This window comes from Octodon degus, unplaced genomic scaffold, assembly GCF_000260255.1.
Source record: "Octodon degus isolate 3935 unplaced genomic scaffold, OctDeg1.0 scaffold00005, whole genome shotgun sequence".
NCBI lineage: Eukaryota > Metazoa > Chordata > Mammalia > Rodentia > Octodontidae > Octodon > Octodon degus.
Window position 1 is genome coordinate 10,946,522 of NW_004524581.1, and position 17,623 is coordinate 10,964,144.

The 17,623-nt window shown below is 54.5% G+C and overlaps 1 protein-coding gene across 7 annotated transcripts in view; it reads left to right on the forward strand.

Annotated features, from left to right (window-relative positions):
- The window catches only part of Cdh23 (cadherin related 23), a 373,574-nt gene that overhangs the window by 98,318 nt on the left and 257,633 nt on the right, over positions 1-17,623 (forward strand). For all 7 annotated transcript variants that reach the window (XM_023718494.1, XM_004623978.2, XM_023718498.1 and 4 more), the window contains exons 4-6: positions 953-1,095; positions 2,000-2,047; positions 2,177-2,269. In XM_023718494.1, the coding sequence (XP_023574262.1) occupies positions 953-1,095; positions 2,000-2,047; positions 2,177-2,269 (284 nt within the window). The remainder of the gene's footprint in view (positions 1-952; positions 1,096-1,999; positions 2,048-2,176; positions 2,270-17,623) is intronic.

Below are 17,623 nucleotides of genomic sequence, written 5' to 3' on the forward strand. Positions count from 1 at the left end.
CAACACCCAAATCTGTGAAATGGGTGTAATAATGACTACCAAACAGAATTGCTGGGGGATTTAATGAGTGAACCCCTTGTGAATGGACCAAGAGTCTGGTGTCACCCAGGAGCCCCAGGGATACCCCAGGATCTTCCATTTCCATTTTGGGCTCCCAGTTGAAGTCCACAGAGCTCAGTGTCAGTTCTGGAGATGTGCAAGTGTGGAGACAGATGTGGATTCTGGGTTGTGACTACCTGGGCCGTGGACTCCAGCTGTGCCCTCTGCTAGCTGGGAGGCCTTGGGAAATTACACAATCGCTCTTCTTGGCCTTATCAGGTAAGAGGGAGATTGCTAGCAGGGACTGAATTCAATGGCTCCATACATGGGAATTACTAGGCTCAGGGCCTGGCCCCTGATTAGGGCCCAAAAGCCTTAGCTATCACTGTCCTGTTAGAAACGACCTCTTTGACGTTCACTTACAAAAAGCTCATTAGCCATACTTTTCTAGGTCAGATTCCCAACACTTAGGATCCTTCCCTCATTTACTGCTTCAGTAAACACAAGCATCACTTGTGGAGCGCAAGAAGGCATCTGTCCCCTCTGATAGGGTCAGCTGAATCCTGGAAAGGAGGTGTGGCTCCACATGGTGGTCTGCTCCAACAGCCCCCACCCTGGAACCAAGAAGATGTTTGCCTTCTTCAGAAAATGGCACACTGCACGCACAAGCCATTTTGGCGATAGGTCCTGGGGATTTAAGGGTGCCTAACACCAGGGTGATTGGTTGTCTAAGTTTGTCTGGTACTTCCAGGTTTGGTCATAAGAGCTGGAAAATACCTCAGTTGTGGAAGTCACACTGCTGGGGGTTTGTGGGCAGCTGTTTCCTGCCGGAAGGCCAGCCACTCCAGCAAGGTGTAAGGAATGAAGCTGACCTCCTCTGTTTGCCCTCTTCTCTCTGCCTTGGCCACTTCAGGTTCCTCTGTGACCCAGCTGCTGGCCCGGGACATGGACAACGACCCCCTTGTGTTTGGTGTGTCAGGCGAGGAGGCCTCCCGCTTCTTTGCCGTGGAGCCTGACACTGGCGTGGTGTGGCTTCGGCAGCCACTGGACAGAGAGGTATACCCTACCTGCAGCCCTGCTCCCCTCTTTCCTAAGGAGCAGGCAAAGACCTTGGCAGAAGGTGACTCAATATCTTTGGGGCCTTTCCTCTGAGGCCCATTCTGACCCTTCAGTAGCATCCTCCTAAGTGACATCTCTCTTCAAGGGCCAGGCTGATGTCAGGACATGGGGTCACTGGGGGGGGGTGTCTTTAAACAGGGATACAACATCAGATGGGCAGGAGTAACTGTGCCCATGGGGTCATCTTTGTAGATGTAAAACCTACCTCGACCCCCACCCAATCCTCCTCCAAAGGAATTTTCTAGAGAAGTAGGAGATGATAGTGGCCGGGGAGATGGCTCAGTAGGATAAGCGCTTGACTGGCAAACGCAAGGATCTGAGTTCAATCCCTGGTTCTACAAAAAAAACAAAAAAAAGTAGATGATGACACAGGCACGCTTAGCAAAGGGAGGCAAGGGTGTAACATACCCCAGCCCTTGCCCTCTCCTGGGTGTTGGAGATTGAAGCCACAGGTGTTTTGTCCCTGAGCCATGGCCCCCGGCCCTTCTGAGATAGCAGCTCCCTAAGTTGCCTAGACTGGCCCTGAGGTTTTGCCCCTCCTGTCCCAGTCTTCTGAGCAGAGGGCATTTCATGGGTGCACCGCTGTGCCTGGCTTACTTGCAACTTTGAGACAGAGCCAAATGTCTGGCGCGCAAGATGCCTGACTTTTCTCTATCTTTGCTCTTCAGGCTCATATGGCAACTTCCTATCCTTGCCTAAAGGCGATGGCAGTTTTGGGACTGCAGAGGCAGCCCCAGAACAGGTCCTAGGCAGGACAGGTCTCTGCACCCTCAGGTGGGCCAGGGCCCCAGCACCTAGCAGCTCTCTAACTCTGCCTTCCTCCCTCTCTCCTTTCTTCCAGACCAAGTCTGAGTTCACAGTGGAGTTCTCTGTCAGCGACCACCAGGGGGTGAGTGTCTTTCTAGGCCCTGGTCCCCTGGGAGACATGTGCTGGGTTTGACACCATCATGCAGGTGGCATGGGGGAGAACAGTCCAGGGGCAGGTGTCAGTGCCAATTCTGTGCCCTTCTCTTGCCAGGTGATCACACGGAAAGTGAACATCCAGGTCGGGGACGTGAATGACAACGCACCCACCTTTCACAATCAGCCCTACAGTGTGCGCATCCCCGAGGTAGGAGCTGCCAGGACTGCCCTGGCCAGGATACCCAGCTGGCTGCTCCAAGCCACTTGTGTGGGGTGGACAGAGGGCCAGCTGGTCCGAGGGCAGCTCCAACATTCGCTCTGTACTGCTTGGTGGGCAAGCCGGCGTGTCTGAGAACACAGGCCCCGGTGGCAGCGGTGGTTAGGAGCACGACTGGCCAGGGGTGTGGGAGTCTCAGGCTGGAGAGGACCTGTCCTGGGGGAGGCCAAACCTGCAGCTAGGGCCAGCGGGCAGTGGGACTCGGAGGGGCAGGTGCACAGGCCAGACCAGGCCTTCGCAGGGTGGCAGGCTGGCAGCACGTTCCTGCCTTGGCCCGGATCAGATCCCTGCAGGCCTCAGGGGCAGGGCTTGGAGGGCTTTCCCTGGCTCTGTGCCCTCCTGAAAGCCCCCACGCCTGGTCTGTGTGCCCTGAATGTGTGTGCATAAGTGCATGCGTGGAAAATCAAGCCAGTGCTGGTAATTGAGAAGTACAAATTACTGCATTACAATCACTTCGTTAATAAGCTGGCTGCTGGCTCCCGATGGCACTGGGGTTCTTGCTGCTCGCTGTCCGATGCACTGGGAGTTAGTGATACAAAGACACTGAGTACAGTGAGAAAGCCTTCCAACGTGGTGGTGGTGGGGGGACCGTGTTTGGGCAGGTGGGTAAAGGGTGATTAAGAATGGTGGGAACTGGAACCCTCTGGAAAGGCAGCTTGGCTCCATGGCATCTGGCTTGTCCCCCATTTATCAGTCATCAAGTCTGGGAACAAAGACAGTTTTGAGCCGCGGCCTGGGAGAGTGACTTGCCCAGGGTCACACAGCTGTGACTGAGCCTTCTGACTCCCAGGACAGGCTCAGGATCCCACAGGGATGAAGATATCCTATCCCCGTCCCTACTTCCTGGCCTCATTACTCAAATGTGTGGGAGGGGAAGCACCAGGGAGCCCGTGCCCCTTCCCTGCCAGGCAGAGGCCACTGTCCTAAGCATGGGGGGCACAGTGCCCTGTGCTCTGGCCGCTGTGCCCGGGCACTGCAGCTTGGCTTTGGGCTCCCTCTCATTTGGAAATCTCCCTAATTTAATTAAGGAGCTCTACGTGCCAGCCTGCACTCTGGGCCTGGGCTCAGAAACCAAGGGCATGGCTCGAAGTTAATGAGCCTTGGACCCATTGCTCAGCTGCCGTGCTGGCAGGCCCGGCTGCCCTGCACCAGCCCTCAGGGGGCAACGGGCGGCTGCAGTGGCAAGGGGACAGGTCGTGTCCCTTCTCCCCAGCCCTTCCCCTCTGTCCCTTCAGAGATAGTTCCCATAGCACCCAGCCTTGTGGGGGCCCCTGGGGTTCTAAAAGCAGCAAACCCCTTCCCCAATTCATTTATTTAGTAAATATTTGTCAAGTGTCTGCTCTCATCTTGGCTCTGTGCCAGCTCATTCCTAGAGGCCCAGGCAGCCGTGCGGTGTGGGATGACAGGAGTCAGAACTCGAGGCAGGAGACCAGATGGAGCCCCTGCCCTTCTCCCACGTGGCTGGGTCTGCTCAAGGTGTCACTTGACCTCTCTGGGCCACTGTGCTCTTTATCTAACAAATGGAAGGGCAGCCAGGATAAGGTGGCCTCTGCCTCCTGCCCATCTGATGGCAGAGGGTAGGCAGTGAGGGGCCAGCTGCAAGGACACACTGGCCTTGGAGGGAGGCCCACGGGTGTACTTGCTGATGTGCCGCTGTCCTGGTCACTACAGCCCTGATACTCAGTGCCCTGCTTTTGGCTGCTCATTGTGGCCATCAGAGGTGTGGTATCAGGTGGATGGGGGCCAAGCCACCAGCCTGGCCTGGTGTGGCCACCTGAGCTGCCTGCCTCCAGCCTAGGCTGGGGGCCTGCTGGTTCTACCCCAGAATTATACCTGCAGTTCTCTGTGTGCAGAGAGTGCACCTGGCCCCCACTGGCCCCCAGCCCCTGCCTGAGAAGTGAATTCAGTGGCAGATGCTCTTGGCTGTGAACAGGATGAGAATTTAGCCCTGAGAAATAGGGGAAGAAAAAAAGAGTGGGTACTGCAGGCCCCGGTGGGCTTGAGTGCAGGGGCTGCTGAAGAAACCAGGAAATCTCAGCTGGCTCCTTGGAGGAGGCGGGTTTCCAGGGCAACCTGGCTGAGGTGGCAGTGGACATTCCATGGGTATCACAAGAACAGGGACGGTGGAGTCAAGACCCGTGCTTCTCTTTGTATCGGTGCCAGACTTTAGACCTGTCCTGTCTTTCTGATGACCTTGACCTCTGCAGCTGTCAGACTGCCTTGCTGGAGCAGCTGCTTGCTGGGGATGATGCCCAAAGGACAAGTTCCTTCCCGTTAGGGCTACATTGATCCTTAGGGATGGCGAGGCACTGCGGTCTATTCAGCTGTTTATTTAGCTGCTCTGTGGCTGTCTCAGCCGCTGCACCCAGTCCTTTCCTTCCTAACTGCCGCCCCTCTAGCCCTGAGCCTGACTAACAGCAGTTGGTGCAGGTGCCCGGGTGGCAGTGCAGACCTGCGCAAGAGAGCTTTCTGGTAACGAGCTCCCACAATTGAGTCCTTTGCTCTGCTAAAAGTGTGCTGAGCTCCCCGTCCCTAGTGTATGCAAGCAGAGGGGCACTCGCTGCCTCTGAAGCCACCCAGCTTCAGAAAGTATAGGGAAAGTGACGAATCAGAAGGTCCCAGACACTCTGGAACTTCCCAGGGGACTGGCCAGGAAGCACCTTCTGGCACCAAACCTCTGCAAATTCAGCTGGAGAAAACAGTGGGAATCTGCATTTTAAACTCTTCTGCTAACACAGAGGCCCGCCAGGTTTGGGGAGCTCTGTGGGGCTGCCCCTAGAGAGGTTCTGAGGGGTCCCAAAGGCAGCACTACGCACATGAAAACTTTGAGCTGGTCCACGCATCCTGGAGCTCTGGCCTGAGAGGACCCCAGCCTGCAGCCAGGAATAGCAGGGTGTGGGAGGCCCTCGGAGAGCAGGCACCGCCCCCAGCCCGCCCAGTGCAGGCAGGTGCGTGTTTGGGTTTGTTTGTTCTCCTTTCCTCTCCCGCCCACCCTTCTCCCCTCGCTCTGCCGTCCTCCGTGTAATTATCCATTTTATCAGGGTGAAAGGGCCTGCAATTCACTTGTCGAAGCCCAAACGAGGCAGCGTGGATGCTTTCAAGTCCGTAAAGAAAAGGGAAATCCTGCTAGAATTGGCAACTTAATTCACCAAGCCAGCCTCGACAGACCTCATTAAGTCCCCGTGTATTCATTTCAGGCTAATGGCTGTCATGCTGACTGCTGTTTGATTTGCTGTAATAGACTTTTATGGCGTGCCAATTTGCTCAAACGTGTTTGCCTGTGTCTGTGCCCAGCGGTGCTGCTCCGCTGCCTCGTCGGGGGCGCGTGCCCGCCTCACCGACCTTCAGCGCTGTCCCCTTCCTGGGTCTCTGGGGCCGGAACTGCATCCCGGGGTGGCGACTATCGTGCTGGAGTGTTTGGGAGGATGGCAGGTGTGTGGCTGGAAGTCACGTGGTTCCAGGTGGCTGCTGGGTTAAAGAATCCAGGGGCCCCGTGGAGTCTCGGGGTCGCTGTGTCCTTGAAATTCCAAGAAGTTCCACCTGCTCAGCGGGGGCCTCGGCTTCTGTCCACCTGGCCTCAACCTACGGGTCCTTGTGTGTCCTCCGTGTCACCTTCCAGTTCCTCCCTCCATCCAGGGGCAGATTCAGTGTCTGTGTCCCTCACACACATTGTACTTTTTTCACCAGTACCGTAGCCCTGCCCGCCCTGCTCTGCCTATCTGTCCAAGCCCAGCTGTGACCCACCAGGCCCTGAGCCACAAATTTTTCTTAATGAATGCAACAAATATTTGTTGAACAGCTGCTAAACAGGGCCCAGGGATTCTGAGCCAAGTGGGCATGAGGGCAGTGAGAGGGACTCAAGCATCTTCTCTGTGTACTTCAGACAGGTGACTCAACCCTCTCTGGACCTCAGTCTCCTCATCTGTAGGATAAGTAAGAGCATCTGTCTTGCAGGGTCATTGTAAGAAACGTAAAAATGTAAGTATGGCAAAGTCCTCAGTCCATTTTGTGAGTCAGTATATTTAGTACAATGCTGGTGATTGAGATGGGCCCTCTCTCCTCAGGGAAGGATATTTTATAAAGAGAAAAACAAGTGATATCTGATTATACCTACGTGTGTTAAATGTCACGGTAATTTCCTATGTGTTCAGCCTGATAGAATTACTGTGGTCTACATGTGGGAATTATTTGTTTGAGCCCTTATAGGGTAAGTAGGAGCTTGTTAAAGGAGAACCATGATGTCTCAGAATGTCATTCACTTTCTGGGACCCTTTGATTTTTTAAAACATCTTTTATTTTTTTATTTGGTTCAGGGTCTTGCTACTCAGCTCAGACTCATAGTGATTCTCCTGTCTCAGCCTTCCCAGGGCTGCGATTACAGGTATGTACCACCATGCTCAGTTTTGGTGGCCAGCACAACACACGGGCTGGCATGGCATATGGTACCAGGAATCAAACCCAGGTCTTTATGCTTGCCATGCAGAAGCCTACAGCACTGAGCTGTCCCCTCATCCTGATTTTTTTTTTTTTTTTTTTTTTTTTTATGTGTGTTAGAATTTCCCAGTGGCAGGGATGAATTCTGACCCCTGGTCAGAGACTGCTGAGGAAGGATGGGCTGTGTGAATATATATCCCTTGCAGGTCCCCATACTTGCCTCATGGAAACAAAGCCTGGTAGACAGTGGCCCCCTGGACCTCTGCCCAGGGCTTGGTGATACTCACGTCCCTCACAGATCCTTATCATCGATGGCTTCAGTTGAGCAGCTGTGAGGTGTGGGTGAGGCTGCCCACAGGGGCCTGAGGCTGAAGGAGATAATGGAGCCTGAGAGAAGATGGGGTGTGAGGCGGGGGTCCTTACCCCAGCCTCCTGGCTGCCCACACTGTGTGAGGGCAGCTGAGTTACTGGGTCTTGCTGAAGAGGGGCAGCAGGGAAGAAAAGAGACCATTTGCCAAGGAAACCAGATAACTCATTCCCAGGACAACAGCAGGAATAAGCTGCTGCAGTTCCTGAGGTTTCCTTGTGGGACCCCACAGAGCCCCTCCCTATGCTCACGCTTGCCGTTCTCAGGTGACTCCCATGGATCTGCTCTGGGTAAGGTGAGTGGCCTGTCCTCGGCAGGGCTAGCAGGGCCAGGATGAGGACCCAGGCCCGAGCCTGTGGCTGTTGGCCTCTGGCTTCACTTCTGCCTGCAAAATGGGAATAACCGTGCCCAGCTTGCCAGGCTGGCACACGGCTCCACTGCTAAGATCACACCAATGAGGTGCTCGGCACAGGGAAGGGATGAGCAAGCGCCTGAACAGGGGTCCTGGCTGAGATTGTTGTCATTGTACTCCTGTCTGAGCTGGAGGGAGCGGGGACCAGGTATCCTCAGCACCAGCCCACAGGCATGTGCATGCCCTGTTGCTTTCTCTGCTTGTTGGGTGACTATGACGGTGCAGGGAGCACTGTACAGCGGCATGTTTCCCTGGGGTGAAGGCACAGCCGGATTGGGGTGCAGGCAGCCTGGCGCTGGGCTAGGCGTGGTGCACACAAATGCCCTACCTGTTTCAACTGGTGACACCTGAGACCCAAGAGCTTGGTGCTGTGGGTTGGTGCCCACTGATGCCTGCCAGGCCCTGACTTCAGCCATGGCCTTATTTGTGGCACATGGGAAGCTCTAGTGTGGTGGCCAGGTGAGGCCCAGAGCATGTGGAGATGAATTTGGCCAAAGATCTGCTGTATTAGCACCCCCAGGGCTGCAGCAGTGCCAGCTGCCCCGGGTGTATGTGCCCGTCAGGTGCTGCATGATTTATAAACTGCATCCTCAGGTTGCAGTGAGAGCTGGGGAAGGAGTTCCCCGTGGTGTCAGCTCCACTCACGAGAGTGTCATCATGCCCATGCCAGGGAAGGCAGCCCCTTGACAGGCCATATTAATTTATACCTTGGGGCCACAGTGCTTGCGGCCCTCTGCATCCATAGCCACTAGCCTATTGATCTGGGAAAGAAAGACCAATAAATCATTGTGGGCTTGGCCTCCTGCTGGCCAGAGCTGGGTGGCTTGGTCCTGCCCATAGGGACGATGTCTCTATGCCCCTCTGTGAACACCCTGGGGTTCCTTCCCTTTTCTTGTCTTCCCCTGGCATTGGCACAGTGACAAATACTGGGGACCCTCCTCTGTCACAGCAGGCAGGTGCCACAGCCTCCAGCATCCTGGATGGTGAGTGATGGGCTTGCATGGAGATGCTACACACTCACACACATGCGCGCGTGCGCACGCACACACACACACATACACACGAGCACCAGGCCGCCTGCTTCTGCACTGTGCTGAGGGGCTGTACTCATTTAAATAACTCATCTTCCGTCCCTCCGAGAGGTTTCATTATCTTTCATTCGTCCCCATGACACCTCTGTCAGTTAGGAGGGAATTAGTCTTTGCATTTTATAGAGAAGAGAACCTGAGATCAAACAGGTCCCTACTTCTTCAGCATCACTCCCCCTGCCCCCAAAGATTGTCATGTGCCCCATCCACTGTGGCAGTCACAAATGTGCACACAGCACTGCTTGTGACAAATAGGTGACCCCAGCCCACCTCCCCATAGTCACTGCCTTCCCACTACCTCCTCCTGCTTCCCAGGTGCCGGGAGAGAATAAATCTCCAGCCTCTCTTGTGTGGGCCCAGAGAGCTCAGCCTGGCTTTTCTAGAACCTTGGGGGTCCCTTGCTCCCACTCATACCCAGTGGAGAAAAGTCCAGTACCCCCAACTCCCATAGCTACTGTAACAACCCCTTTGGGTCCATGGTGTGGGGGCGTGGGCACCCATGGAAGAGGGCAATGTGGAAGCAGGAGCAGAGGGACCCCTCATGCCACTAACATTACTGTTTAATTTCAATGGTGATAATGTTCTCAGTGACACCAGTTTCCTCATCACTTGAAGGCGGGAGTCTTTGGGGGCTGAATGATTCTTGGGCAATGACAGGCAGGACTTTTTACTGGGAATACCATGCAGGGGTTGTGCAGAGCCCAGCTCGCAGGTATTCGGGCTTCTGTGGCTCAAGCTGAGACAACTTATGTTGTGCCCTAGTCCATTAAAGGGCCTTGAAATGGACGTTCCCAGTCCTGATACTCAGCTATGTGGTTGGGCTCCTGGCTCCACATTCCTGGGAGCCATCTGTCACCTTTCAGCTCCTTGTCTGGAGAAGGGTGGAGTTCTAAGTGGGGTTTGGCTTGGGAAATAGTCCAGGTGGGGCCCCTCTGTAGCCAGGAGCAGCTCTGACCTCACTTGACAACATGAGGACTGGTACTTGACTATGACATGGGGCCTGGGTTCTGCTGCAGCACCCAGAGACAGGGGGCTCTGAGCCTTAAAGTCTCCCTCTGTGAAGTAGGGAAGATGGAGTATGACAGGTTTCGACCCTGCAGCTACAAAGTAGTACTTGGTGGATGACGGTTGTGACACTCCTTGTGAAAGTCCACCAGGAGCCTTGGGGAGGTTGCTGAGACATGAAGGGAACAGGCGGGCAACCTTTATTACTGGGGATGGAGGGGCTGACACAGGTATCACTGTCCAGAAGCTGACAGTCCAGGGGAGACAGGAAATGTGACCCAAAGATACGACAAGGAAAAAATGAAGACAAAGCTGTTGAGGAGTAAAAACAGGTCCAGTGTCTCCTATGGGCTCCTTGAAACCAGCACAGAGGGACAGTCACAGACCTTTACCCGACCACACTCTTGCTGTCAACACGGCAAGTGAGGGTGTAGGTTTTTTGTTTTGTTTTGTGTTTTTGGTGGAACCAGGGATTGAACTCAGGCCCCTGCACTTGCCAGGCAAGCGCTTATTCTACTGAACCATCTCCTCAGCCCCAAGTGAGGATGTAGTTTTGCCCCAGGTCAGCTCACCAATTAGTATTACCCCCCTGGGAACCAGAGCTGGTAGGGAAAGACTCTCAGGGACATGTTTTCTACAACCTGCGAGACAGAGCCCAGCCCTGAGCCCTAGGAACCCACAGGGCTTAATTGTCTGGTGCCACAGCCCCTGGCCCTAGCTGCCTTCTGCACACAGGCCAAGGGTGCCACGAGGATGCTGCTGGCCACAGCACTTTGCCATGCTTCCCCTTGTCTCCTTGGCCATGGCACTTGGTCTCAGCCCTCCCACATATCCTTCCAAGTTTAAGTATTATCACCACAGCTTGGGGACAGGCCCTGTGGCCTGCCATAGTGCAGCCCACGTTGTGTTGATGTGTTTGTGGGCTGCCTGACCCACCTTGTTTCCGACCAGGAGGGGGAAACAGAAAAGCACTTTTGGTGGATGGAATTATTATAATTTCTCTGATTCTTTAGCAGCCTTTAATTACTTCACAACTTTGTGGCGCTGGCTAGAAGCCGTGAGGGGCCGGCTTTCTCTCTTCATAATAACCTTAAGTGGAAACTGCCTGTCCGTCTATTAAAAAGCCCGCTCTTCTCTCCAGATAAGATAATACCACCAGGAGATTGCGCCCGGGGTATAATCACTAGGTACAATACAATTGTCCCAGCTCACTGTCTTCATCGGCGAGTGGCCAGCCCACCTCTCAGGCGTGGGGACAGCCAGCCCCAGAGAGCCGGGTGCCCGGTCACGTCCTTGTCCAGGAGGGCACCAGCTCAGGCTGATTGCCTCTCCTGGCACTGCCCTGAAGGGAGGGGGAGCTGGCATGGCAATCCCTTCCTGTCTGTGAGTCCTGGTCCAAGCTCTGCTGTGCTGCCTGGGCTGCCCAGCGCAGACCTCATGTTTCAGGGACCCATCCGTTCACATGAGCTACAGGCGGTGGGCCTGCCTGTCCTCCCTGTCCTCTGTCTGCACCGCAGTGCTCACTCTCCCACAGCCTGGGCTGGTGACCATTCCTGTCCCTTAGACTCCAGCATCTGGGCCTGCTGCACCAGCTTCTTCCTGCCACTGAGCCAAGCCCGGTCTAATGAGCAGGTTGAGGCCGTCATCTCTGTGGATGACATCCTGTAAAGGAGCAAGCCGTACCAGGTGGCCTTGTGATTCCCTCCCCAGAGGCTGAGGGAGCCCAGCCCCAGGCCCTTCCCTGCAGATCTGAAGGTGCAAGGCCCTACTCTTCAGGGCTGCTCCTTGTGCCCACTCATCCTTGCTTCTTACCCCCCTGGGGACTCTCTGTCTCCCGACTCTGGCCTGGCCTTTCCTTCCCGAGGCCAGCTGGCTCCGGCTGGTGCGGGCCCCTTGGTCTAGGGCATCTATCTGTGCCCACCCAGCTGGGGCAGCTGAGTGAGGCAGTAGGGTGAGCTCTGACAGCTGAGAGGCTGCTCCTCCTGGGCCTTCCCACCCTCAGGGTGCTAGGGGTGGGTGTGCACACAGTGCTTCCCCCAGCAGTTCACTGTGAAAATGTAACTCCGTGGCAAGATACTAGGAGGGAGAAATCTTAATCCATTGTGCCATTTAGAAGGTGGGTCTTTGGGAGGGGCTGGGATTAGAGGAGTTGTCGGGGTGGAGCTGCTGCCTGGATCCTGGACTTCATGGAAGAAAGCAGGAGACAGCTGTGCACTGTGGCAGGTGCTCCTTCTCTCCCCGCAGGAGGCCCTGCATGGCCCTCACAGCCCAGGGACTCTCCCCTCACCAGATGCAGGCCATTGGCCCCAGACCAGAGCTGAAAGAAACCTTTTATTTATAATTCATCCTGTCTCATACATTTCATCATAGCAACAACAACAACAACAACAAAAATGTAGGAATATAGTGGGGATCAAAGACAGGACAGACAGAAAGGTGTCTCCTTAAAGCTTCACGCAGTTGGCATGGATGAGCTACTAAAGGACTTTCTCAGTGGTCTGTTCCAGGCCTGTGCATATCTGTTTGTTTTTTCTTTCTGTACTCTTTTTTTTTAGAGTAAGCGTATTCCTTGGACATAGGTGTGGAGGTGTGAACACTCGTGTGTTTAGCTCTGTGAGTTCTTGCCAAGTAAAAGCATTTGTGTGGCCATACTGTCTCAGTTACTCTTCTCTCGTTGCTGGGACAAAATACCCAACACCCAAAATGAGGGAAGGAAAGGTTTATTTAGCTCACAGTCAGTGGAGGGCTCAGTCCATACTCAGCTGGCGCCAAGGCAGAGCGGCACGTGCAGAGAGCAGCAGTTCACGGCAGCAGCAAAGGGCAAGAGAGCAAGCGCAAGGGGAGTAATGGCAGCAATGAGGGCTACAGAGAGCAATCTGTCTCCCTTAAGTTGCTTTCAGGCTACCTGCCCCAGCCCAGGGACTCACACCCATAATCCCAGTGGATTATGAGTTTAATCACAAACTCTAGAAGTCTGCCCCATGGCTGCATGAGGCTTTGGGGAGACAATGAGACACAAACCATGACACATACCCAGGTCAGGAGGCTGACTTTGAGACAGGGCACGGTGACACATGCTTGTAATCCATGCATTCTCTGGGAGGCTGAGACAGGAGGATCGCAAAATGGCACCCAACCTGGGCAACGTAGCAAGATCCTCCTAAGAATAAATACATACATACATACATACATACAGGGGTTGGCCAGATAGCTCAGCAGACTAAAGCACCTGCCTAGGCAGAGCGCAGTGGCTGGGGTTTGATCCCTAGTATGCCCTGCCAGCCCCACCCCCAGGGCACACTGAGATGGTGATTGAGACTGGGTGTGGCGGAGCATACTTGCAATCCCAGCACTTGGGAGAATGAAAAGAAAATCATGAGTCCGAACTGCATAGTGAGATCCTGTAGACCCTGTACTAAATATCAAAAAATAAATAAATAAAATATAAAATAAAAACAAAAGGGCTAAAGATGTAATTCAGGGAAGGTTCTACATTGAATCCCTTGTACCACAAAAAAAGGAGAAGGAAAAGGAGGGGAGACTCTAGCAACAACTGGTAGCCCCTCTGCAGAGATGCCTGCCCTGGCTCCCATCCCACAGGTTGCGGGGGCCGTGGTCACTGCCACACACGTCCTCCAGGCTTTTAGCATCACACGAGCTCCTGGAGCTGGCAGCTGCTTCCCCCCACCCAGCTCTGCAGGCTGCCTGGAACCTTGGCCCCACCATGAAAACCCCTGGAAAACTCACCTTCCCTAACCCAACGTCATTTGATGACACAGGATTATCCTGGAACAGGTGACATGGATGGGCAGCCTCACACTGTGTGCCAAGTGTGCCATGGAGGGACTGTCCCCTGTGGCTATTCCCTCTGGACATCTCGCCCTCAGGGGGTTGCTCTGTAGGTGGCTGTGGTGCTGGGGTCTGAAACTGGGTGAAGAAAAGTGAGTCTGTTTAGCAGAGGACTAAGTGGCGTGGTGGAGACCTAGGTGCAAAGGAAGGGAAGGTCCTTTCTAGATCATCTTCCACTCTCAGAGTGGTTCTGCACATTGTAAGAGGTGGGCCTGTCCTCAGGATACAGCTGGGGAAGTGGGCCTGGGGGTAGTGACCTGTCCAAGGTCACAGAGCTATCCCCAGCCTTACTCTTTGTGTCCTTCCCCAAAGCAAGTTCACGTGTATTTTATCCCTCAAAAATCCACTTAGGTTTGGGGGTTTATTGTAAAGCTGCTGCCACCAGGAAAGACAGCCCTGAGGCTGGGGAAGGCAGTGCAGGGAGGGGGCTTGGCTGGGGGAAGGACTCTTCCGAGGTGACCTTTCTTGTGTGCCAGCCCCTTCAGCCTCCTGCATGACTGAGATCTGTATCAGCTGCCTGATCTCTAGGCCTGCGTGGGAAAACACAAAAATCTTTAAAGGCTTCTTAGCAACTAGATCAGAGTCCTCCCCCCCCCCCCCCCCGGTCAGGGCTGTGACAGCCAGGGCAATTTGGGAGAAGAATAATATATTTCTGCAAAGCATTGTCTTTCTTGTCACCTCCCCCAAATCATCAGGTCCTCCACACTTTCAGGGGCTACCAAACCTTAAAAAAAAAAAAAGAAAAGAAAGAAAAAGAAAAAAGAAAGAAAAGGAAAAGAGGAAAGAATTCCACCCAACACAGCCCCAAAGATGGAGACAGAGACGAGGCAGCAGTAGCTACTGGGGCGGAAAGCCCTAAATGGTGTGGAAGTAATGCCTAAAGTGTGCTGGCGATTACAGGCATTTCCACGAGCGCACTAGCTAGCGCGTGGGGCGGTGCCGCAGCCGCGGGGAAATAAATAAAGAAGCGAGCAGACCTCTGAGGTCCCGCTTAACGCTTGCCTTCTGGGAGGGAGACAGGATAGGTCACTGGTGTGGGGGAGAGGATGGCCAGAGACTCATTCATTCATTCATTCATTCATTCATTTATTCATGCATTCATACATACATTCATTCATTTATCCATTCATTCATTCCCCAGACATTGCCTGGTGCGTAGGGGGTGCTGGGGACACAGGAATGAGACATAGTCTCAGGCCTCCGAGAAATCCAGGCTAGACAGCTGCTCACCTACAGTGTTGCCCTGAGAAACAGGACAGGAGACCCAGTGCTTGAGATTCAGAGTGGCTCCCTCCCATAACTTGGCTGTTTTGGGCTAGAAGCAGGAAAGCCGGGCTCTGCTCCCTGCCGCCACCCTGGCTCCCATGTTCCTTGCCACCCCGGCTCCCATGTTCCTTGCCACCCCAGTGTGTGCTCACATCAGGCACCTCTGCTTCAGGCAGCAGAACTGGACAGATGCCTACAAAGTGAGCTTGGAGGCTGGAGCTCTGCTCCATCTGTGGCCCTGTGGCCACACACTCCATAGCCCCTGCTGTAGTTGCTCCTCCAGTTGGCCCTGGGGGAGCAGGGCTGGTGTGAGCTTCTCCCAGGTGTGGCCTGTCCATCTTCTCCTTCCTTTCTGACATTGGTAGGGACCCTAAAAGATGGGAAAGGCCCTTTTAGAGGGTCAGGGAGTTCGAGGCAGAAGGGGCAGGCCTCAGGGGCCAGAGGAGGCTGACATGAGGCTCGGATGACCATACCCTCCTGACCCTGTCCAGCTTATTTATATCACTTGTCTGACACCTGGGAAGTCCCATCCAAAATGCCAGGACTCACGAAGTGATGTACCATGGGGTTTGTAGCCAGGCCTGGTGGAACATGCCTGCAATCCCAGCTCTAAGGTAGGAGGATTGCCGTGAGTGCAAGGCCAGCTTGAGCTACATACAAAGCAAGAGCCTCTCTCAAAAGACCCAAACGGGGGGTTGGAGTCTGTGTGTTATAATTTCTTCGGAATCTCAGAAAAGACCTGGCATAGGGAAAATTGAATAATAACAATAACAAAAATAGGGACCATGCCTGCTTTCACTCACATGCCTTTCATAACCAGTCTGTGACTGGTGTATTAGTCACCTTCATGTTACTTCAATAAAATACCTGGTGTGAGCTACTTGTGAAGTAAAGAACATGATTTAGTGCACAGTTCTGGTGGTTCCGAGTCCACTTGGCACAGGGCAGGCTGGGCAGGCAGCAAGGGCAGCCTCCGACTGTGGCACCTAGTGGCAGATGGCAGGTGGCAATGGCAGGAGCATATACTGGGCGTGAGTATCCACATCCTGAGCCAGGGACAGAGACCAAGCTTTGAACACAGGCACTGGGGGATGCTCAGCATCCAAGCCATAGCCACGTGTGCTGAGATTCACCCCGTCTTTAAGATTGGGACCCCCTTGAAGCTATCTGAAGGGACCTCTGTGCTGGTCCCTCCAGTACTACGCCCTGGCCCCCAGCATGGGAGGGAAATGGTGGGAAGGCCAGCACTTCCTGCATCACCACAAGCCAGGCTGGCGCCTCTTTCCTTGAGAGCCGTTCCCTCCACACTGGCACACAGACGCACGCGTGCGCTCCCCTCTCCACACATCTGCCCTGCCTCCCTCTGTCCCGTGTCTCCCTCACGGGTCAGTGCCCCGGAGTGCTAAATCATAAGCACATCGGCCACAGCCAGCAGGAGGCCAGGAGGACACAGTGAGGGCTGCTGCCATCAGGGCCATTAGCAGCGAGCTGGCCTGGCGAAGAAAGAGGGCTGATTGGGAGAATAGCCAGCCTCTGGCTCGGGACACTTCGCAGCCCTTCACAGGGGGTCATGGGCTGGGACCCGTATGGGCCTGAGGCTTGCTGGAAATTCCCAGAGCATGCATGGCTCACAGCCAGGACTTTGGTTTGCCTGCCCCCTCTAAGAGCGGGACCCATAGGGTATGGTTTCTCTCCTACCTGGCTGCCTTGGAGGGCTCCATCTTGGACTGAGCCTCAGGAGTCAGGCAGGCATGGGCATGGATCATTACTAGTGACCTGCTGGGCCTTGGTCATCCTCACATGTAAAATGGAACAGTCGTAGGACCTGCTCTATAAGCTGCTGCAGTGTCTCTGACGCCCCTGGAGCAGGACTTTCCTGGCACATGATGAGTATTTCGCAGTTCCAGAAGGGGCCAGGGGACCATGCTCCCCAGGGCCTGGGCCAGATGGACAATGCAATGATGCCAGGGCACTGTGGGGTCTGAGGGGCTCTGCTGTCCCCAGGAGAAGGCAGGCCAGTGTTACAGCTAGCATTGGGCCAGCAGTCCTGTGGCCTCTGAGTGTTCTGTGGGTCAGTCACATCTCAACAGGGGACAGAGCAAAAGCTGATACACCTCAGTTTACCCAGGTCTTCTGCATCCCCTCTAATCTGGCTGGTGACTGGGGACAGGTCCCTTTTCGCTGTGTCACTGGAGGGTCTGGGAGGGGCTACCAACTGGGCAGGCCTGTCCCTTCTGCACGGCTGGCCTTGCAGCCGGCCTGCAGCAGACACGGCTTTTTTGTTTTTGGTTAAAAAGCCTCATTGGAGCGTTATGATATTGGAATGTGAAGGGTAATTGAGCTGAAAGCTATTCTCTTCCTGCGCCCGGCGTGATAGGAGTGATGGCGGCCCAGGCCTGCGCGGCAGCCTGGGAATCCTGATGGAAGTTCTGTTTGAGGGTGGGGCCTGTGGCAAGGAGTGGAGCTGGTGCTCCACACCTTCCTGGCACTGGAGCAGGTGACCAGGCCCAGCCCAGCTTGTTGGGGGATGGGTGAAGGTCCCTACCCCTCCTGGCTGCTTTCTCTGTCCATACTCTCGAAGGATCTCTTCTCCACTGTCTGTCCACCCTCCCCTGTCCCAGTCAATCTCTGCCAGTGGTTAGCAACTCCTGTGTTCTCTAAACCAAATTTTCATGAACATACACAACTTTGGGCTTCTTATTCAAGAATAGATCTTGGTTCTGCAGATCCAGGGTGGGCCTGAGACTCTGTATTTTCTCCAAGTTCCCAGATGATGCTGGAGAGTTAGCTGAGCAGTATAAGCACCTGCCTAACAAGTACAAGGCCTTGAGTTTGATCCCCAGTACCAAAAAAAAATAAAGTTC